General features: G+C 33.4%; 1 protein-coding gene across 2 annotated transcripts in view; it reads right to left on the reverse strand.

Moving 5' to 3' along the window:
* Positions 1-1,325: 1,325 nt before the first annotated feature.
* Positions 1,326-24,745, reverse strand: part of LOC148596944 (uncharacterized) — a 48,123-nt gene continuing 24,703 nt past the window's right edge. For both annotated transcript variants that reach the window (XM_088564364.1, XM_088564366.1), the window contains 3 exons: positions 17,197-17,284; positions 15,614-15,682; positions 1,326-13,039 (listed from right to left, as the gene is read on the reverse strand). In XM_088564364.1, the coding sequence (XP_088420490.1) occupies positions 7,095-13,031 (5,937 nt within the window). In that variant the 5' untranslated portion in view covers positions 13,032-13,039; positions 15,614-15,682; positions 17,197-17,284 and the 3' untranslated portion in view covers positions 1,326-7,094. The remainder of the gene's footprint in view (positions 13,040-15,613; positions 15,683-17,196; positions 17,285-24,745) is intronic.

Below are 24,745 nucleotides of genomic sequence, written 5' to 3' on the forward strand. Positions count from 1 at the left end.
TGCCTCACTCCTTTCGGCCTTTACTTCTGTTTACGCCCCTCCGCCACCCCTACCAACCTGAAATCCCGGATCCGTCCATGCGGTGCACCACTTCAGATGTCTCAAGACGTTTAACATCCTTCTAAATTTAGTTGGAATACAATCCTCACAAGTATCTAATACTAATTATCTTTCTTCATTCACATTTTCGTGCAGAGCCAGATCCAGGATCGAGGGTTTTCGAATTTCGAACACACTTTTCGACCAAAATGTCAAAATTTTACCCTGGATCTGCCCTGACATGGAATGCAAAATCTTATAAAATATAATAACATTTTGTTAACTAGTTAGGGAGGAGTATGGCCAACAAATGTACATATGAAAAGCGTAAGTTGCACGGATTGCACATTAATATCTCTATGCATATATACATTTGTAGTTCGCAACTTCATTAAAAAATACGTCAAGTGGATTAGAAGTATGTGAGCTTATTAGATTGGTGAAATGACGACAGATTGAATTTCATAACAGTTATCGTCCTATATATATATTCCTTGCATATCTATATACAATGCCGAACCCATTTATAAGTAGTCATGCTTCCAAAGTGTGTGAACAGACTGACTGACAGTCATGGTTATTTCTATAAAGCAACTACCAACTTTGTTTGCGGTGAGGGTATAACAAACTTTCATCATTACCTATATGTTTAAGAGGTACCTCAAATAACTGTTCAAACTTAGTTTGCTGGTTTCTGGTTTCATTTGATTGATTGACTGATCATTGGTTAAACCTCAATAATAAATAATCAATCAATCAAATGAAACCAGAAAACTAAGTTTTGAAACATTAATTAATAGAGAGAAAGTTGATCACTACCAGGGGTAGAAATTAACCTCAAATTTCAACTTATCTTTCCAATAGACAGCAGGACCAGTAGACTTAACATCTACTGGTCCTATAGAAAATATACTGGTCCCGCAGAAAATATACTGATTCTGCAAGAAAATATATTGGTCCCACAGAAATTGGATGTGAGAAAAGACATGACGGAAATGATCATTTTCTGCCACAAGTACATATCTATTTAACAATCAATCACGTATTCGATCAGGGTAAAAAAAAATAAAAATATCAAGTTTATCTGCGTCCTTACTATTATCGTCTTTTACCATAAAGGGCCTCAGACTTAGTCTACTTGCTCGTTTGCCTGAAATATTCTTGAGTTCAGCAGTACTAATGGGGGTCGAAATGCTGAATGTTTTGAGTGTGAAACATACATGTAATAAATAACTGATTCAGTACTTGGATGGTGCGGAGACATTACAGTTCAATAAGAACAAAACTAATGTTAACAATTCGGTTTATTCTCCAACAAATACAAAAGAAGCATACATCAACCTGGCTTTACATCAAGGGAGCAATCATTTAAAAGAGCAGGTTAAGGTTGGCTATAACAGTAATACAACACCTGAGGTTTACTCCGTTTTGATGAAGCTACAAGGAGGTCCCATTTCTAGCCAACTCCCTAGTTTTACGTAACAAGTAATCAAATCAGAAATGCCTTTAGTGGTCAAATATGTTTTAAATCAATTGTCCGAGTTTACAATAATATTAATATTTCAAGGTAATCAATTTAACATTTCTACATTTAAATGGTAAACTGTAGATTTTGATACTTATACGGGTATAACTTATATCACTCTTTCAGAGAGTTATAAAAAAGACGAAAAATTTCTCTCCCTGTAAGAAAACTTATGAATTAAAAAGAAAACCATACAAGGCATAAAAAAACCGCCTAATCTATTATGAGTCATAATCCTCTTTGTAGCCCGCCAAAGCAGAATGTCACAGGAGCTTAGTACGTTTCACACCGATAAAAATAAAAGGAAAATGTAAATGTAGGACCGACTTCAAATGATTGCTCCCTTTTATTGAACACAAAATGGCTGTATCTATCTTAAGTATTACTGTACTTTAATACTGTAATTTGGAACACACGTGAGAGCGGCAAGGGATAAATCAATTACATAAGATAGGAGTGGGTGCATGTATGCAGGACGGATCCAAAAATATATCAGGAGAAAAGGGCTTCCAGTCTTTTGTTAAAATTACTAACAAAACTAACAAAATGTTCTAAGAAAATCACTGGAAAATATGGTCCAATCCCTGAAACCCTCCCCTGGATCCGCCTGTGACAACAGAGCCGTAGCCAGGTTTTCTGCATGGGGGTGCAAACTGATCACAGATAAGCAATTTTACTTGGTTATCTGGTATGATATCCCTTTAATTACAGGCTAAGATGTAAATCAAAGTCGTTTTTTTTTCAAAAGGGTCGCACCCCTCGCACCTCTCTGGCTACGGCCTTGCTGATATATGTGCTATTGCCTGTAAAAATCAGACAGTGGTGAGTCATGGTACAAAAACACTTATTTCAAATGTGACCTGAAATGACATGCATTTCTATCTAAGTGTAAGTAATTTGATGTATAAATTATATGACTATCATAAAAGGTTGCTAACTCAATTTTCCCTATCATGAAATCACTTTACTGCATCCTCTGACACTTCTAAGACAAAGAAACTCAATTCATCTTCAGTAGACCATAAACGAGGTGCCTACGTTGTCGAATTTCTGTGTTTTTTTTTCTGAGCATGATTCATTGTTTTTTTCCACTTTGCCCGATTCTTACGGATTCAAACTCTTTTAAAGACACATACATGTAGATGAAAAATGAATTTTCACAGAAGGCGACTAACATATTTAAAAAATTGAATGTTTCATTTTTGATGTATATTTTTTTTTCAATGACGCTTCAAAAATGAAACATTCGATTATTATAATATACATTTTTTGTTTCATATCTATTACATTCTAGGAATAGTTTACATAGAAAATGGGCAGTACACGGTGATCAATAAAAGTAGTCCACTTAAGGAGGTAGACCTAGGGTAAGGGACATAGCTCATGAAATCAGTGATATGTTTGTAATATATTCAATTTCACCAAAGCCTCTCAAGCTTTCGTGTGAAGCAGTATAAAATGAATCCAAGTTAATTAGATGATGTAAAATGCTGAATACAAACGTTCCAATGATTTTTAAGAGTTGTGTCCCTTACACTAGGTTTACCTCCTTAATTGCGGACGTGGCCTACATAAAAAGCTCGACATCGACTAAAGAAGCCGATTTCTAGTGTGATAAGCGTATTTTAAAGATATGCACAGTAAATGTAATTGTTTTGTCATCAACTCATGACGTGACTGAGGCAAGTATAATCTTGTATATATCACAAAAAATATTGTACTTCTAAAAATTCTAGAAAAATATAAAATAAAAATATCAAAATAAACACAAACAGAATATAAAAAACCCAGTCCAACCTGTCTCAAGGAGGTACCTGTACACTTAGGGTATGGGACACATAACTCTTGAAATCAGTGATATGTTTGTATCATATTCAATTTCACCAAAACCTATCAAGCTTTCATTTGAAACAGAATGAAATCAGCCAAAGTTACTTTGATGCTTATATGAGATTGATGAAAAATGTTGAATATAAACGTTCCAATGATTTGTAAGAGTTGTGTCCCTTACCCAAGGACGTCCCCCTTTAGCAAGGATTTTTATAGAAGTCTACTTGCACAAAATGTACAAAAATCACTGTCTTAAGTGACCTTCAAAGTTAAATGAAGATTATGATACCAGCAATCTTTAATACTCAAAAAGCACTACATGAAAAAAGCTCCTTTTTAAAGCCTGAACCCATTTCGAACTTAAGTTTTATTCATTTTAGACATTGTTCAGTTCACAGAGGTTTGAAATGCTGTGTTATTGACAGCCATTGGAGGTCAGGAAATGTCCTGTTAAAACTGGTTTCAGGTATATTCAAGATTTGATTTGGACAGGATTATAACCAAAAAATTTGACCAGTTCACCAACCCCCAAGAACAATTGAAATTTTGATATATAGATTAATATATAGAGTATAGAGGTCTCACCTTATTTTGTAAGGAAAGACTGTAAACAAAAATAGGAAAAAATACCTTGCTCATTATCGTTTTCTTAATGATGTGAATGCTATTTACAAAAAAAGCGCGAAAGATTAGCCTTAACATAAATCACAACATGAGGATTTTCAGGGTAATCTAAGTATCTAATCCCTGCCTCCTACACGAAAAAAGGGTCTCTCTTTTGTCATAGACGCTACCCTGATTTCTGAAATGCCCTATAAAAGTGAAGAAGTTTGGTCCAAGTTGTCTAGATCTTATGCTATATTCATTTTCCTATTTATAACAAAACCGCTCCCATGACCAATAAAATGCCTCGCCTAGCGCGTCTTGATACAGCGCAGGATTCGAACTCTGTACAGCTGGGGTAAGTATGGAATTCAGCAGCTCTGAATTAGGATTGCGATTAAACCTTTCACATACGTGAAGAATTTGACCAGAATGAAAAGCCCTTGTTTAAACAGATCAAGTAACAACCCCACAAAAAAATCAATTTCCAGTTTTTTTTCTTGTAGTACATGTACAATTCCATAGATCAACTCACGTTATCAGAAAAATGCTTATTTCTGGTCCTTTCCTTTTTAATCCGACACCGTCCAAGTCACTTCACCAAAACCAATCCCAATCCTTTATTTATGGTGGTATGGAACCTTGCGGTATAATTTTATTAGAACTATACACATATTAAGTTCGTGTTGACACCAAATGCCAACGGCGCCGCCAACAGCGCCGCCAACGGCAGTATGATACGCTACTTTTTGCGGTCGTAAAACAGTACATCATGATAGACAGCTGTACCATGAGGAATATGTAAGAATCTGATCAATTTATGGGAGGGTTCTAGGCTATGTTTTTTCTCATTTTTTTAAGTTTTTAAACTAGAGGAGGGTTCCAACATGCCACACGTAGATGAATAAGCCGAGACAAAAGCATGGTTTAGAATAGACTGTCGGAATATTTCTGGGATGCTAAATTGATGGAGACCGATTATGAGCTTTCAGCTTTTGCAAAACTTATCTATCTAATCACAACTAGAAATGACGACTTTCCATAAAAAATGTGACTTATTTGCACTCTACTGTACTGAGTATACATGTATATAATTAATGGACACTGTCAATGGAGTAAAAGTTGCTTACATTGACTTTATAAATAACACAGGTCTACATATTCTCCTCCCATTTAAAGAAAGACAATCCTGGACCAAACATTTTGAGAATTATTCACAAGTATAGAATGAAAATACCATTCATGCAATAGATCCGTTTGTCTTCACTGTGGGACAGTTTCTTTGCATATCTAATATTGTATGCTTCCACATGAGAGTAATACTGTAGTCACCAAAAATGATCATCGACTACCCAGGAGTTATGACAAAGAGGTCTCTTATCAATGCTCATATCAAATATAATTTTTTTTACAAAAATACTAGTAAACAATAATAAAGGTATCAATATGACATGTATAAAACTAATAAAAATATTTAAAAATATCATTTAATCCAGAGACTTTGCATGATAAAAATCATAATATTTACAACTAATATTTTGTGCTACAATTACAAAAAAAGAACAGGCATTCTTGAATTAGAAGCTACAAATTTACTTGCTGCAATAGAATATTGACAGAAAAAGGAGTGCATGTACTTGTATGATGATAAAACAACTTTGTTTTTCTGTTCCGACAGTAGTTAGCTCCCTTTGCACATGAAATTAAGTTGACATTTAAGTACTTCCCTGTTTAAGAATCAGGCAAATTGTATATAAGGTGTGGCACATGAAGAATAAAAAAGGCAGTGATTTTATTACATTATCCAAGTATTTCTACATCACAACCTCAAGAATTTACTGTCAAAGTGTTTGTGAAGTTTGCCTTTTTAAGATATTGATAGGTCAAATTTAGTTGAAATGCACTATGAAAAAATGGCTGGAAAATTTTCCTGGACTTTTTTCACAATATAACCATTAAAAAATTATCTTTGTCACTGATGCTACAGGATTGATTTAAATTGCTTTTCAGTTGTTTTCTAGATGTATTGAATATATTTGAGGCAAAAAAGATCAAATTGAGACAAATGATGTGCCACCCATTGCCTGATTCTTACACAGAATTGTACTTAATAATCATAGGAATGTTGGGTACAAAAAGTAACAAAATAAAAAGGTGCAAAATTGTAGTCTTAACAAAACAATTGAAGACAGTAAAAAAGAATAGCAAACTAAATCCATTTAAAGATACATTGAAAAACAACCAAATTTAAAAAATAATGATAAAAACAATATATCACAAAGGGTTCCACTTTGTTCCTGTCTGGTCTGGTCATGCTATGGTAATTAAAGGTGAAGGACCATAGATTGTCTATGGTTGTTTTTGTTTTTTCACAGTCTCCCTTCAAAATCTCTTCATCCTTCCACCAAAAAATTAGACTTTCGAACAATGCACAAAAAAGTAAAGGAACCCCAAAGTAAAAATTTACAAACTCATCCATGTATAAAAGCACAAGTATTAACCTCAAAGTCAACTAAGAAAAAAATCACAGACATTTGTTACATGAGTTACAACATCAAGGTTACAGGTATTAGCATGTCTTAAAAAAAAAAAAAAAAAAAAAAGAATATCATACAGGTTGATTTTAGTGAATAAGTATTTTTAGTTACAAATTATACCAAAACTTGATCAAAATGTGATGGAGAGCTCCTTAATGATTCTTCACTTAATTCAATTACAGTACGAATTAAAGTTTCACCCAGAAATAAAATACCATTATACATGTACCTGTACTGTCCAAACAAACAAATTTGATCATTCCATTTCTGGTAGTTTTTTAACTTACTAACTTAAAACACAAAGAATAAATTATATCGTCAAATTTCTTAAAATTGAAACCTTGAAATATTGCAATAATTAATTTTCTGTATTGAATTAAACAACAGCAAAAACATGTAAGTGGACCAAGAACAATACCAATGTAAAAATAACAATTGGTAATTATTTTTCAACTTAGTCAAATTCTATGCCACTATCTTAGAACCCCCCCCCCCCCAAAAAAAAAAAAAAAATTAAATTAAAAAATTTAAAAAAAAAATCAATTTTTCAACTTTCCCTTCTATAACTTAATCTTATCAACAACAACTTTAGATTTCACCATTCTATTTTTCCCAATATAAATACTTGGCTTAGCAACTTTTGGCAAAGCTTTATCCATTTCCAGCATTATTTCTGAGAAACTTTTCTTTTTTCTAGTTGGACCCCCATTAACATTTTGACTCTGGGCTAATGTTGATCTTTTAACAGCACCAGAGGCAGCAGAAACAGGTCTTACTGTTAGATTTGTTTCAGATATTGGACTTTTCATTCTGTCTTTTACAGAATTATCTTGTTTATTTCCAACATTATCATCACTCTTTACCTTCCCTGCTGAATGTCCAGCAACAGGAACCACCGGAATTCTGGATAATTTATCAGAATTTCCTGATTCATAGGGCCTTTTTAATTCTGAAGATTTATTCCGAATTATTACTTTGGATCCTTCCTTACTTTCTGCAGTTCTCATGGGACTTAAATCAGTTCTTTTGATATGTTTTTTATATATAGAAGGGGAGTGTTCTGGTCCATTTTCATCACTTTTGTCTTTCAATGTAGAAACACATTTCTTCTCTCCAGAAGTCTTTCTCTGAACTTCAATTTGATTTTGTTTTATGGGACTTTCAATTTTTGAAGATGATATCTTATTTTGACCCATGCTGTTTCTTTCTTTGGAATCATCAATCTTGCTTAATTTCACCATACTTTTATCACTTAATTTGCCAGACTTCAAAGGCTGTTTCGAGAACTGTTTTTTCTTTGTAGATTTGCAAACTAAGTTATGACAGAGTGAATTCTTTTTTTCCTTCATTTCATCTTCTTTGTTAATTACATCATATTTTTGTTTTTCTTTTGACATTTTTGTAGAGTCTACTTCAATCTTACATTGTGTATTATTTTTTTCTTTAACTTCTCTATCTACATGTATTGTGAAAGATCTATCACTTTTTGTTTGTTTTCTATTTGTTACAGATGAAGTAAGTTTTGATGACACCTTGGATCCATAGTTTTTAATCACAAGATTTGTTTCCCCTGAATTGCCTCCATTTAAGTGCTTTTGACTACTTGATTGAGGAGTCTTTTTTGATGTCTTTCCATTGCTATTGCATGACACTGATTGTTTTTTAGAACCTTTCTTATTCTTTGCTGATACCAAAGGACTTAAATCAGTACCTTTCTGAGACTTTGATAGGGAGTGTTCCAGTCCATGTTCATCACTATTGCCTTTCAAAGGAGAATCCATTTTATCTTCTTCGTTTTCTGTTGTCTTCTCAACACTTCTTTTCCCATCATTTTTTTCTTCCTGTTTTATTTGCATGTCAGGAGCTGACCTCACAGTGCTACATTCAGTATCATTAGTTTCAGTCCCTTCTTGACTTTCTACATCAACAACTGTAGCTGCACCATCAGCACTTTGATTTTCACTGGTCTCAGATTTTACCCTAAGATGTGTATAGTTTTTTCGTATCTGTCGCCACTTATACCTCCGAGATCGATTGTCACGTGGAGCAGAGATTCTAGGTAAATGTTCATCATCATCATCGAGATTAATAGTATCTTCTATAACAAGGTTGTCAATCATAAAATTAGTATCTATACCATATGTTAATCTTGAGGATTTCTTGTCCAAATTCAGATGTACTGATTCTTGTATTGTCTCATCATGTTTCTTATCTCCTTGGTTACTGCAGCTGGATCCTGATTGGTCAAATTTGCAAGTGTTTACACTGTCTCCATCTATTTCATCTGCTTTTTGATTTTTTTGGTTTTTTTTGTTCTTTGGTAATTTGTCCTTTAGAGGTTCTTTAGAAGTTTGTTTACCACTTTTCTCCTTGGATGTTTGAGTTTGCTTCACTGATCCTTTGACAGAACTTGTTTTTGATTTTTCAGTTTTGTTTTTATGTGGGGAGCTTTTTATAGTTTTCTCAACAACTTTTGAACTTTTCTTTTCTTCAACCTTTTTTCCCAAATCTTTATTTTTATCACACATCCCTTTTTTAATCTGCTGCTTTTTTCTGCTAGGAGGTGGTTGGTTTCGTTTCTTTTTGACAAGAGCATTCTTTTCTGCATATCGTGTTTTGTAATGTTGGCTCTTACAATGAATCGGTGATATACATGTTGGTCCATATATCCTACCCCTTGACACCGCAGAGGCAATTTTCATTTTTTTCTGGGCAATTTGATTTAAGGCATAGCGAGTTTTGTAGATAGGACTTTGTATATATAATGACGAATAGGATGATTTAGAGTGAAAGGAGATTGCTAAAGATGATAAAACTGAGACATCTGAATGTAATGGGGAAGAATTTGTAGAAACTTCAGAGTTGATTGGTGAACTGTTATCTATAACAAGGGAAGACCTGTTTGGTAAGGCAGGATCAAGTTCTTGGAATCGTTCAACAACTTGTTTTGATTCTAATTTGGAGTTATTTGGAAAGCTTATTTCAGTAGATTTTAAATTTTGCTCCGTTAGAGTCACAGAACATGACTCAGATATCTTTGTTTTTAATCCCCCCTCATTGGAGTCAGTTTCTTCTGTTAATTGAGGAGGTGAATTTATCATAATAGCAGCATGGCTGAGGTTGCCGACTTCAGCTGACTGAATTTCAATGTCAACCTCAGGACATCTACCTGTTTTATCATCCTCAGGCACATTTCTATCCACATTTTTTCCAGATTTTTTATCATATCTTCTTCCTGTTTTTAGCTTGACCCCACTTTTTTCAACAACTTTTTGCTTTTTTGTACTTTTGGTCTTTTTCTTATCTAAATATGAGTATCTTTTGCCTATTTGTTTGTTAGAAATTTCACTTTTAGCTCCTTCATCAGGTTCAGATGAACCATTGTCACTTTGCTTATATATTGCACCCTTAGTGTCTACATGTGAGTCAAAACTGCTTTGAAGAGTAGATTTTGTTGAACTCATTTTAGACCTACTTGTTGACAATTTTGTTGAACTAATTTCTGACCTACTTCCTGACGAGTTTGTTGGACTAATTTCTGACCAACTTTCTGATGATTTTGTTGAAATAATTTCTGACCTACTTCCTGACAAGTTTGTTGGACTAATTTCTGACCTACTTCCTGATAAGTTGTTTGTAGGTCTAATTTCTGACCTACTTCCTGACGAGTTTGTTGGACTACTTTCTGATTTACTTCCTGACGAGTTTGTTGAACTAACTTCTGACTTACTTCCTGATGATTTTGTTGAGCTAATTTCTGACCTACTTCCTGATGAAGAGTTCAATTTTAATGGTTTATACTTAGTATTGATGTACTTGTCTTTAACATTGTCAATAATACTTGCAATACGGTCTTTGTATATTGGTGTACTTTGCCCATATTTCCTATTGATTCTTGACGTAATTTTACTTTTTCTTCGTGACTTTGCTGCAGTGATACATGGCTTACCATTCTTTGTTCCAAGTTTCAATTTAAACCGCCTCATGATCCAGGCAAGTTTCTTTTTTCTGCATGATTCAGTGTGAAGTTTTTGTGGTGCGACATTTTCACTAAATTCAATATCACTTTCAATACTAGAACAGTTATCTGTCAATGAACTCTCATTCCCTTGCGGGCTCATGCAAATACTTGAAGCGTCAGCCTTTTCACTGTCAAAATCACTTCCAATTTCAATACTAACAAATGAGCTATCCCAGTCATTGACAGTGCTATCAGCAGGCACAGAGTCTACTGAAGTTGACATTGAGAAACTACCCGTACTGCTGCTCTCTGGCAAATTTTCAGTACAGGAACTACTAATGCCAATAGATGCCTCATCTTGACCCTGGGTGCTATCATCTGCCATGTAACTATCAGGGCTACTTGGCACTGAATAATCATCACCAATGTCAATGGGGCTGGCCTTACCAACTGTAGTACGATCATCAAAATCACTTGGAAGGCTGCTACATTCATCTCCTGTGCTAAAAGCATCTGCAAATTGTTTTCCAACATAGAAAGACACCTTGTTTCCTGCATTTATGAAAACGCCATCACGATTTTGTCTTTGGCTTTCCTTCAAAAGTTTCCTTGATTGCAAACGCTGTTTCTTATAAGTTATTGGCTTTTGAAAGTTTGCTTTATTCCAGCTCCTTTTGGCCCCTACTTGTGATAATTGCAAACTGCTGGACCTAGTGTTTACAAGATTTTCTTTTTTACCTATTGGGCTCTGGTCTCTAATTTCATTATTATGTATTTGACCATCCGAATTAGTAATCTTATCAACGGCTACAGCCGTGTAGATCTTTGGATAGTTTTCCACATTCTTCTCACCTGTGGTCCTACTTTCATTAATGGTGTTTTCGTTGGATGTCCCAAAAGTATTGCTGCTAAAAGATATTTTCTTTCTACCGGAAAGTTTCCGTGTTCGTGAATGATTTAAGCTATTGCCTGAACTTTGCCTCTTGTGAGGAAATTTCAAACTGTCATTTATATTATCTTCTGACAAGTCACTAGAGTCCAGCTCAAACAATGTCATATGTTGTGGAGATGGCCATTCTAGTAAATTGTCAGTTCCAGCATAGTTAGAAAGCTTTGGCAGACTGAATTCATTCCCAGACAATTGGCTGAACCTTCCAGAATCATTTAAAGTCCCTGCTGGTTGGTTTAACTTTTCAAAGTCATTCAAATTAACAGGTAATTGGTTGATCTTCCCTGAGTTATTAAAATTGGATGTAATTTCATTTTCATATTCGATCATTCTCTGATTGTTGGCCTGTAATGGCTCATGAACATTTTTTGAAGCTCCTGTGTCCCAAATTTCAAAAGGAGTGTCATTCAATGCCTTTTTTATGCCAATAGAACTAGATGGCTTTGTAAAGATAGAATTTGCAAAAAAAGACATTCTTTGCAAGTTTTGTCCTGCATTGGTTCCGCTTCCTGATTTTCCTTGACCTTCTAAATGTCCAAATCTAAGAAACATTACTGGTCTATTGACCTTTGACATTGTTGTTTGCTCAGCAGCTTCTTTCTGATTTGTGCATTTTTGTGAAAGTTCAGAACCTGAGTTTTTTAAAGAATGTTCCTCTGATTTCTGGTTCAAATTTGGACCTATATCCATTGGCACATGTAAGTTACTGGCTAAACTGCCACTAGGTGATGCATATGTCCTGGCTTTCATGTATGTTGGCCTACTTTGAACTGCTATTTGGCCAGAGCTATTCTCTGACTGTTCGTAAACATCTGTCCCACTTGAATCACTTTCCGCATCCATATCATCACCAGTGGACGATTCACTCGACAGTTCAATCGGCATTATTTTGCAGCCACCAGACCTCCCATAAACTTTGGTACTAGAACAAAGGTCCCGATACTTATGCCGTATCATTGCCCTTCTGTATTTGAAACCTTTTCCACAATATTTACACCAAAACAATTTCTTATGAGTCAGCTCATGTGTTGATAAATCTGTCTGAGTGCTGAATCTCTCACTACAAATTGTGCATTTGTAATCAAAGTGTTCAGAATGTAATTTCAAGTGATCATTTATTTCATCATGAGATCTGCACTTTTTTCCACAGAAGTTACACTGGTAAATATGTGTATTTTGATGGCAATATAACTGGTGAAGTTTCAACTGATTCTCAGTTTTAAAGTTTCTTAGGCATACTCCACAACTGAAATCTGTTTCAATTGTATGAACAAGCTTATGTGTTGTCTCATTTGTATGAACAAGCTTATGTGTTGTCTCATTTGTATGAACGAGCTTATGTGAAACAAGTTTCATCTTATCTGTGAACTGGGCATTACAAATATCACAATAAAAGAGCATCAATTGCATGTGTGTCTCCTGATGTGATCCCAGACTGGAAAGGTCAACAAACCATTTCCCACATATATTACATTGACATTTGAGTCTGTCCTTGTGTCGCTCAATGTGAAGCTCAAGATGTTCATTTTTTGTAAATGCTGCTGGACAATATTGGCACTTGAACTGAAATTCATCACCTGTACTCATGGTTAACTCTGAAAAAACCAAACAAGTACTATCAAAAATCAGACTCAAAGATGAACATGAGATGTAATATACAGGTACATGTAGCTGCATGGATCAATCTAGGTATTGTATATGTAACATAGAGTAATCAAGGGAACTTAGGTTATAGCGGTAATCAAAAGAATGCAATCCAGGGACAAAGACCAGACATGGAAACAGACATACACAACAAAGAACATTAAGAAGCTAAAATCATACGTGCAAAGTAACAAACGCAAATAAGCAACTCGGACTCCACTGAAAAACTGAGAGCATGGACCAGGTGCACTGGTAGGGTAAACATCATTCAATGTTATTTCATATCAGTAAATAATCAGTAATTTCAATTGGATAAAACCTTTACACATGGTATTAATTAATTTGCAGTATAAAGTTTTACCAGTCAATATCATAATGTGATAATGCCCAGTTACAAATTTAGAATTTTATCCCCTTATTAAAACACATTCGTGATCAAGCAGTTGTCAATGTAAATAGGCAGAAACATGATATGCATGGCTTTCTGAAAAAAAAATCAAGGAAATTTTCAATGTCACAATAATGTTTTAAAGTTTGATAACTACTATTAGAACACAAGGAGAAACATGTCTTACAAGAAATACTATTAGCAGGGTAGCAAAGATAATGTCCCCTCCACTTCAAATGGAAGTAGATGCAGGGGTTTAACTTTACTTTCAAAACAGGAAGGATTCCTGGAACTTACCAAGTTTGTTATCAATGATCTGCTTGAGGAAAATCAGTCCACAACAAAAGAGTTGAAAATAGGTAAATGGAATTACAAAGGTCCTAGGTCAGAAATTAAGGGTCCAATGCTTCAGGCCACCACTAATTAGACCCAATGAAGTCCCCAACTGTCACAAAATTGTGCAAAAGTCCCATAACTCCTGTAAAATTTGTTTCATCAAGATAGTAGCACAATATAATCAACTACATACGGTGACTAACAATCCTACAAAATTTGACTGAAATTCATTGAGCAGTTTCCAAGAAATCGTGTCAACAAAGTGTTCCTATAGTGTAGCATGTATAAATTCAACAAAGTCCCATAACTCCAGTAAATATAGGTTGAATCAAAATGGCAGCACAATATCATCATCTATATTAGAATAGATGGTGACAAACATACAAAATTTCAATAAAATGTGTTGAGCAGTTTCCAAGGAGTTGTGTCCACAAAGTCAAATGCAACAATCTGTCAGATGAATGAATGGACAGACACAAGTATTGTTGTAATGGGGGACAAAAAACCTAGGTTATATTATATGTGTATTTCTCTTTAGAGTCTTCTGACAATAATCATATTCCTTCATACACATATCTACATATGAAACCTAGTCTTCCTTTAAAATGTTATCAAAATCCTTTCAACATTTGAAGAGGTTATACTTACATTCTTTTAACATGTACCGGTACAACGCTTAAGATAGGTTGTCTCCCTTGGTGGGGGGTGGTTCCTCCCACAAAAAAAAAATATATTCCTTCATGTAATAATGCTTTCATGTAATAATGCCTATTCTTTCATATTCATAAGAATTTCATAAAAAATCAAAAAAGTAGTTTAGAGGTAGTAACTCTTACAAGAAATGTGGACAGACAGACAGAGCACATCATATATAGCCCACAAACTTTATTTGCAGAGGTTTTAATAATACAGTGGAAATTTCAAAGTACCTTTTTAACTTTAAGTAGTTCAATGCTATAATAATATTATCCTCCAATGCTCTCAGGGATTACAAAAAGTAATAAGATACTTTTATGATGATAGGACTTTATTGACCACACACACAAACCCAATATGAACAAATATTGGACACACAAGTCCATAGTATAGATTCCACATAGAGATAATTCTGCATTTTTAATTTAAAACATTGCCCCACTAGAAATAAAAGAACAGTCAGACTATCCTATTTTTTATTATTTTTTTAATATCTAATCATTTATTATCAGAAGTAACATCTCTTACACCAAATTTTGTAATGGCTGCGATGTCATCAAATCTTTTTCATGATTTACTTGTTGAATTTTGATACTTAAAATTAAGTCATAATGCAATGACTTTTATATTTTTTTGGTCTATTAGAAATAATCCCAATTCCCGTTGAAAATAATCTGCTACGCTTGTTATGAAGTGTGCACCATGTGATTAAGGTTATTTCTTTATAGACCGAAAAAATATAAGAGTCATTTCTTAAATAATTCCAAAAAGTCTGCTAAAATATAAATTGGACATGTAATTCTTGTTTAATGACTCCATCACTTCAGGCTTCCAGGGGCGGATCCAGGATTTCAGTTTAGTGGGGCGTAAATTGAATAATGACTCTATCACTTCAGGCTTCCAGGGGCAGATCCAGGATTTGAGTTTAGGGGAGCATAAATTGAACTTTATGCTGTGCAAAGCAAGGCAAAAAATATGGGGTGAAACTAGTGGTGACTTTTTTTTTCTTACCGATTTGGGGGGGGGGGGTGGGGGCATATGCCTGATACGCCAGTCCTTGCATCCCCGCCTGGCTTCACTCCAAATAATGTTTGTTTCAGCTTACCTGATCCTAGCTCCTGGCTCCAGGTAAGTAGGTAGGTAGGGAAAATATTTTCTCAAAGTTCATATGATTCTGTAAAAACCATGATAAAAAAGGGTAAAATTTAGCATTGAAAATAAAAAACAAACAAACAAAAATCTTGTCAGAGAATGGTGACAAAATTATTTGGGTAGGGTCCATTTTTTCTGGGTAGTTAGGTAATGCCCAAATCTCAATTAGTACTGCAGAGTTAAAGAATACATGTTTTTGTTTTAATTAGTTATCAAGGAAAATACCAAGTTTTTATATTTTTTTTACAAGAATTTTTGGTACTGCATGAGATACCAACAAAAGTAATGGTACTGCCTGCTATACCAGGCACTATGCACCAGCTATTTGTGAAATTTAAAAAGTTTGTTTTATTATAAAATAGAAAATGTTGACAACTATTATCCATATTTACCGGTATGTACCTGCAAATTGCAAACTAAATATAAATTGGTCTTTGCAGCAGGATACTGTTACAAAAATGTGTTCTAAAAAGACAGACTGACAAGGATAAAACAGTTTTTCTCCAATTTTAAGACAGTGTTTAAAATGCATGTGACTTTATAATCACTGGGTGTTTATTAAATTTCTGCTAAAGTTTTCCTGTCATTTTACAGATTTGATGGGAGATAATCCTCCAATGCTTTCAGGGATTACAACATTTCTCCACTCTCAATAGTTAAATTTTAGATTTAACCCACTCGCTGAAATCTTATAATCCCCTGGAAAGTGAAGAAGAATCTATATATCCCTCTCCTCTAATGCAGGGTCATTATTATGTTAACAGTTTAGATGAGAAATTAAGTTTTGTGTTTATCACCTGCTAAAATTTCAGGCAATACATGAGAAGTTTATAGTATTTTAAAAGTTTTTAGGGTTAGCAATTTAAATATTCTGTCCTTTGAAGATACTGTCAATACAATTCAAAGAATTTAAATGCTATTTTTAAAACGGTGAATCTATCTTTAAAATGTTAAAATTTTAATAAAAAATCCATTAAGGTAAAGTGTAAATGTTGAACTTGGTTATCAGATGGGAAGAGCTCATACGAAAATGCCCCATAAATTTGATGGGTGGAAATTAGTTTAAAGCTAGCACAAAAATTTCCTCAAATTTGAAGCATGATACATTTTGATTTGAAGCTTTCAAAATTTTATCATAAAAACTGTGTCAAAATTAAATTTCTTCAATTTTGCAGCATGGTACATATTGACTTGATGCTTTCAAAATTTTAAGAACAAAACTGAGTCAAAATTTCTACATGAATTTTAGAAGTCTTTAAAAAGCTATCAATACTTCCTGTCTCTTATAGGACTCTGAATTATTTACAACTGAATAATCTCCCCTTTCAAGTATACATAGATATGCAGTAAATTTCATTAAAATTCATCAAGTGGTCTAGCATGATTTTCACCAATAACATATTTAGACAAACAAACAGACAGATATGATTTTTTCTATATAATGTAGATGAATACTATAACCAAGCCCCTCCCAAAATAAAAACGAAATAAGATTATATATATTTTTCAGTTTGCTTATTTTCTTATTTCACTTACCCCAAGATGATTATGTTCCCCTAGAATGATTAAAGGTAGACACCATCCATTTCTAAAGCTGACTTGGTGCTCTCAGGTAAAAGACGCACTGAAAAAAATGAAGGAAAACTATTGTAATACCAGACATGTTAAATTCAATATGAACCTAAGTGCAAGATTCCTTAACCAGAATTTCTCAACAGAGGTTGAGGGTGGTATTTTGAAAATTGTCCTTAACTTTAATCATGATTATCTAGTCTAGTTCTTAGCTTATTTTCGTTAACTCTTGCTTTGGAGGGGGTGTATTTGAAGTTATTTGTCCATCAACAACTGACCAAATGTCCATACACCCAAAAAATCACATGGTACATCAAAAGAGGAAAACAATCGATGACCTATGACCTAGCCTTTAAGTTTATTTATTTGGTGATGCTTGTAGTGAAACAGTGAGAGTAACCTGGAAAATTTCTATTAGAACTTAAGGAGGTAATTCTAGGGAAAAGGGCACAACTCTTGAAATCAGTGATATGTTTGAATCATATTCAATTTCAATAAAGCCTATCAAGCTTCAATTTGAAACAGTTAAAATCAGTCCAAATTACTTTGATGCTTACATGAGATTGATGTAAAATGCAGAATATGTTTCAATGATTTGAATGAGTTGTGTTCCTTACCCTAGGTCTACCTCCTTAAATATACCTTATAGCAGGTAATATTTGTGGGGTGCCATTTTTGGCATATTTTAGCCCTGTCTAAAAACTCAAAAAAATAAATTCTGTCAAATATGGACTTTGGTCTTATTAAGTGCTTTCTGCACCACTAACATCTGCCAAACTTATAAAAGCCAACAATTTTTGTCTACCTTTTTGGTAAATGAGTAATCAAGGGAACCAAGATTCTAGTGGAAATCAATAGAATGTAATTCAGGGACAAAGACCAGACATGGAAAACAGACATACACAACAAAGAACATTAATTAACAAAAGTAATATATACAAAGTCACAAAAGTAAACAAGCAACTCGGACTCCACTAAAAACTGGCAGCATGCACCAGGTGCACTGGTAGGATAAGCCCCCTCACCTGATTTTACAACTGTCAAAGTAACCAGCTATATGGTATCCCTGATTTACTACTGGCTGCAAAATTTCTTCCCAATGCATTGAAAGATCTACAACTGATTCCAAGATCATAAAGGTACACTACTGAAATCCATGATGGAACAGTCCCTGAACCGATCTGTGCAACGATTTGACGGATCGATGACCGATGACCGGTGACCGATTTGATCGCAATTTTGTTATGTAAAATGACGTAAGATCTGTTTGAAATAAAAGAAATGTAAAATAAAAGTATCAATTGATGTTTAAATCTATTACATTATGTAAATATGTGTAAAATTGACAAAGAAAACAATAAAAACCATAAAATACAGTAACCACTCTGTGGTCACGTGATGCGGTCACCGGTTTAACGAATTGGTTTGACGGATCGATGACTGACCGGAAACTGACAGGTGACAGATGGCCGATCGCAACTTTTGTTGCATGGATCGGTTCAGGTACTGAACCCTAGCTGTTATTACTGTTTTCCCATTGTTTACAAGCAAGTCCTAACTGGAATACTCAATAGTCTTGTACCACACACAGTAAAAAATTGCAAGATGTGTTTTTACAAAAGTTTTTCATATGTTTCAATACCTTTGCGCACTGGAGACTGCACTCAGGTCAGTTTAGATATTGCAATGACAAGTCCTTATTTTTGCAAATTACAAAAATAGCCACCACATGGTAACTACAAAATCAATACTTGTAAAAATCAAAACAGACCTTCATTTTGTCACAAGAAACAACTTAAGTAAAATTGAAATGAATCTGCCAAATACAAATAAAAAAACAGACAGACAGACCTAGAGATTGACAGCCAAGAAAATTGATATGTGTACCAACTTAACAACCATATTATTTTAACATTGGTGTGCTAATTTACTTTATACAATAATGAACTTCCCTTATTTCAAGTCTGAACCACAGCATTGATGTTATCAGGTGACTGTATCCCTTTAAAATTTTTATGCATGAATCTTTCTTTTCAATAAAATGGAATATTTAAGTTGGAAAATGAACACTCCGACATCAATATTCATAATTCAAAGCGCAATGTATTTAATAGACATCTGAACCATCATCTTTAAAACAGGTCCCACAATAGCAAATAATTGGGTAGCATTGGGAAGTTAAAATTCTTTCAGAAATGGCCCTTTGCAAGTTGTAACAACCCGTGTAAGAGGTCACATACTCTTGTATTAACAACTGAAATGTCTTAAAAGTGGCAGTGTCATAGACTTTTTCAAAACAAAGGCAAGAGAAAATTTAACATCACTATAAACTATGTTTCCAGAAATGGTGGCACTCTCTAGGGTAAACAAACAAACAAAATATGTATGTTTTCATGAAAAGAACAGGTACTTATACATGTCAGTGTTCTCCCCATAATAGACCCTTTTGTGGTAAGTTAATGGGCATGCTCAGTATACACTTCTGTGAGGCAGGGCTCAGGTAGAACAAAAGAATTTTCCTTGCTAAGTGTGTATTGAGCATACTCTGCGTATGCTCATCCAGTAGTCTACAGTTAGCACAAAAGGGTCTATTTTCAAATAGCACAGTGCTTAATGGTGTAGCATAGCTTTTTTGCCCTTAATAACAAATGTTATAGAGTAATGTTTGAATATTAGCCTAAATATGATAAAAACTGCCAATGCAATACGAAAAACAAAAGTGTGTCAGTACAGGATTTACCTGTCCGATACATCATACTGTCTTAGTTAAAATCCATCACGGCCTAGTTAGTTGATAATGATATAATTACGTAAGGTTTTACATATCGTTTGAGTTATTCGTTGACACAACTTCATGTCAGGCTTAAGCTTCCAAGCTATGACTTATTTCAAATTAAATACCAAATGAGGACTTTGCCCTCTAATATGGCAAATACAAAAAGCAAACATCAATTGAGATAAGACAGACAGACAGACAGACAGACAGAAAAATAAATCAATCTGTTCAATGAAGTTTTTAATGAACAAAAAAAAAATCACCAACAAATTATTCTCATTTCCAACTTTTATACATTTTGTGTGCACATTAAAAAAAACACTCACCATCTAACAAAGATTAGAAAATACCTCATGTATTCCTAACTCCTGCAGGGAAAAGGGTGTCACTTAAGTTGAATAAAAATTCATTTAAATTCTGAATTTTTTTAAACTACATAAATAGTACCTGGTAAAATACTCAAGTCGAAAATCATAAAATATTAAGTAGCACTCCAGATAAGAATCATGCAAAATGTGATACATGGTTGGAAAGCCTATATATTCTGATTTTGATTTTTGATAATTTGTTTAAAACATTATTCTAAACAGCAATTAACATGTGGATTTTCATATAATCCTTGTCCTTAGGAGATAAAAATTATATAGAAAGTACTGTAGAATTCAAAATTAGGAGGGAAACTCTGCAAATGACATTAAAATACAATAGAAACTGTTGGATTTTCAGTGTGGATTATCTTCTAAGAGCTGACAGATTGGAATGAATAATTACACATTTATTTCATCATACAGACCTATAAAGCAACCTAATAACAGAAATGAAAAAGTATGGTATTTTTTGGGGTGTATCACATATTACAGAATTTACATGATTCTTACAAAGACTACTTCTTAAATGAGTTGCTGATTTAAACTCTTTCCTGCATAATTCAGGAAGTGCACTGACCTACTCACTTTAAAAATTGACAGTTTTCATCTATTACATAACATACAGAGTTGGATTCTAAATTCAGGTTATAAATCTCCCAGATTTTTTTTCTGTTTCTTATATTCTCTATATATATTCAAATACGACCAGTAATACTAATTCAATGTTGATTTTGAACTTGAAATTCAAGAAGGGTGAAGTCTCAAATATAATATAACCAATAAGATATTGTATCATTATTAAAATGCAGAAAGTTGGAGATTTTAAGACACTAAAGTTGAAAATATATGACACCAGAGCTTATAAGTTCAAGAGTAAATCCCCTCAAATGTGACATCATTTGTAAAAGGGGATTTTAAAAAAATAAGGCCTAGTTTCATGATGAATCTGTGTAAAAATTAGGCAGAGCTAATTGTTCCATTTGTGGTGGCCATATCATGCTGCCTGTTTTATTGCAAGATTCAGGTCACTCAAAAGTGTTAACCTATGCAAATTCTAATGCTTTAGACCTCCCTCTAAAAAAAATCTCCCAAGTAGGAGATTTTCCGAATTTTGTTTTAGCGACTCGTTTTGACAAGAAAGAATGTAATTTGTAACAATTGCTAGCTAAAAATTTTAACAAGATCGGAGAAATTTCTGTGAATGCAGCTAAATCTCCTGTTTTGACAAAGGCTGTAATAAGCAGAAGATTGTTAATTTTTCTTGAAATATTGAAAAAAAAAAGGTTTAGCAAGATATAAAGCCTGGTTTAACCAACAATTTTATCAGAAATACCTATACCAAGTTAGGACCATTGGGATTGTTTCCATTATTTTTTGCCTTGAAACCTGTTATAACCATGTAGTATGTGGACTTTCCTTATGTTAACAATTCCCTTTGACTATTACCTAGCATTTTTGCTTATCTTGTGACTATCGCCTGGAGTTCTTGCTTATATTGTGACTATTGCCTGGAATTTTTGCTTATATTTTGACTATTGCCTGGACTTTTTGCCTATCTTTTGACTATTGCCTGGAGTTTTTGCTTATCTTTTGACTATTGTCTGGAGTTTTTGCAAATGCATGCATATATATGATAGATTCGTATAACACAATGAAACCTGTCTAAACCAAACCCTAAATTAACCAAACACCTGCCTAAACCAGACAAGTTTTGAAGTCCCATTGTGTCAGTTTAAATGTATTTTGAACCTATATAAATCGTACACCTGTCCCAACCAACCAAATTCTACAGTCTGAAAGAGGTTTAATTTAGAAAGATTTTAGTATACATAATTCCACTTTCTGTTTACATGTCTGTTTTCTCTCCTTAAACATAATGCTTTTGAAATCATGAAAGTTTAGATTGACTGATAACAAAGAAAGTAAAATGGAGTAATGTTAGATTCTATGTAGAGTGACTGAATGCAGTAATTAGAAGATCTTTTTCTAATTAAATTACTCATTGAAATTGACCAGTTTGAGGTGGAAAGGGGGTCATTCAAACAAGTATTTCAGGCCTTATGAATACATGTACCTAATTTCTCTAAACCTAAAACATAGTAATAGTGACTATATACATGTAACATAGTACAAACATTTACATTTACATTTACATTACATTATTATGCATGTGAAAAAAGGAATATAGATTAGTATTAACTTGGAGGACTGACTTTCATTTTGATTATTTTAATAAATTTACATAAATTTTCTAAAACTACTAGGTTTGTAATATTTCAAATTTGTATGTGCTAGGTCTATTCTAGTATAATACAGATAAATATTTCTTTCTCTCATTTAATACAGCTTTCTATGTAAAAATATAACAGTTATGATATTCATCACCTATGTCATCAGAATTACAGAATTCTCAATATATGAAAAATATTTTTGCTTGAACTGGTTAAAAAGATGACTTTAATGCTTTCGCATATCCACTGACCTACTCACTGATTTTAAAATTGACAGTTTTTTCATCTATTGCATTACAGAGAGAACTGGATTCTAAATTCAGGTAATAAATCTCCCAGTTTTCCTTGTTTGTTATATGCTCTATATATATTCAAATACTACCAGTAATACTAATTCAATATTGATTTTGAACTTGAAATTCGAAATTCGAGAAGGGCGAAGTCTCAAATATAATATAACCAATAAGATATCGCATAGTTATTATAACGCAGGAAGTTGGAGATTTTAAGACACTAAATTTGAAAATATTTAACACCAGAGCTTATAAGTTCAAAAGTAAAATGCCTCAAATGTGACATCATTTGTAAAAGGGGATTTTTAAAAATTAAGGCTTAGTTTCATGGTAAATCTGTGTAAAAATTAGGCAGATTATTTGTTCCATTTGTGGTGGCCATATCATACTGCCCGTTTTATTGCAATATTCAGGTCACTTAAAAATATTTCCCTTGGAAAATTCTAAAGCTTGAGACTTAGGTGAAATGTTTAGACAAAAAAAAAGTATTTAATTACAATTTTAAGCTGAAAATTTTAACAAGACTGGAGAAATTTCTGTGAATGCAGCTACTCTCCTGTTTTGACAAAGGCTGTAATAAGCAGAAGATTAATTTTTTGTGAAATATTGAAAAAAAAAAGGTTTAGCAAGATATAAGACCTGGTTTAACCCACATTTTTACTAGAAATGCCTGTACCAAATCAGGACCATTGGAATTGTTTCCAATTTTTCTATTGTTTTGCCTTAATACTTGTTATAAACATAAGCTATGTTGAATTTCTTTATGTTGACAATTCCCTTTGACTATTGCCTGGAGTTCTTGCTTATCTTTTAACTACTGCCTGGAGTTCTTGTTTATCTTGTGACTATCACCTGGAGTTCTTGCTTATATTGTGACTATTGCCTGGAATTTTTGCTTATCTTTTGACTATTGCCTGGAGTTTTTGCCTATCTTTTGACTATTGCCTGGAGTTTTTGCCTATCTTTTGACTATGCCTGCACCAAATCAGGACTAAATTAACTTGATGTGGCCTTGCCTTTGATCTCACTTATCCAATTTTTATTTTTTATCTGTATAACCTGTAAATTTCAAAAAGTTGTATAAATGGGAATGAACCGCTGAATGTATCCATCCATCACTTTTGAACAAAGCTTAGGTAGATTTTTATCAGTGTCTGAAAGAACTATGTATAGCTAAAAATACATTATTATTATAGATATCTGATTTAAAATGCAAAATGCAACTGAACAAACTAGGAAAATAAGGGCCATAGGACCTAGGATAAGGGACACAACTCTTACAAATCACTGGAACATTTGTATTCAACATTTTACATCAATCTAATGTAAGCTTCAAAGTAACTTGGACTGATTTCATTATGTTTCAAAGGAAAACTTGAAAAGCCTTGGTGAAGTTGAGCTATCAGTCTTGTATTACATATTCCTGAGCGTGTGTACATTAAAACATGGAGGCTAAAAATATAGTGTGCTTCCTTTTTGCCTTTTCCTGTTTTTGTTTCTTGGCAATGGCTATAATTTTTCATCATGGTAAATATCAAGCTATGACACAATAAACTTGTTTTTGAGGAAAAACAGCATTTCCATGAAAAATAATGCTTCAGAAAAGGGGTCTATTTTATGAACTCAAAATAAAAGTGAAAGTAGAAAAAGTCTACTTTTAGTTTGACCTGACCAAAGTTTGTGCCTTTTCTTTCTAAAATGGACCTAAAAATTATTTTTGACATTTCCTTAATTGAAAAACATGGTTAAAAGTTAGATTGAAACTCCTTGTGTATTTTTTAAAAAATCATGAAAATTTAAGTATACTATAGAAGCCTATGGGGCAAAGAATACAAGACTGAGACC

The sequence above is a fragment of the Perna viridis genome, chromosome 15 (genome assembly GCF_037379345.1).
Source record: "Perna viridis isolate PV_CMFRI_1.1 ecotype Kerala chromosome 15, ASM3737934v1, whole genome shotgun sequence".
In the NCBI taxonomy this organism is placed as follows: Eukaryota; Metazoa; Mollusca; class Bivalvia; order Mytilida; family Mytilidae; genus Perna; species Perna viridis.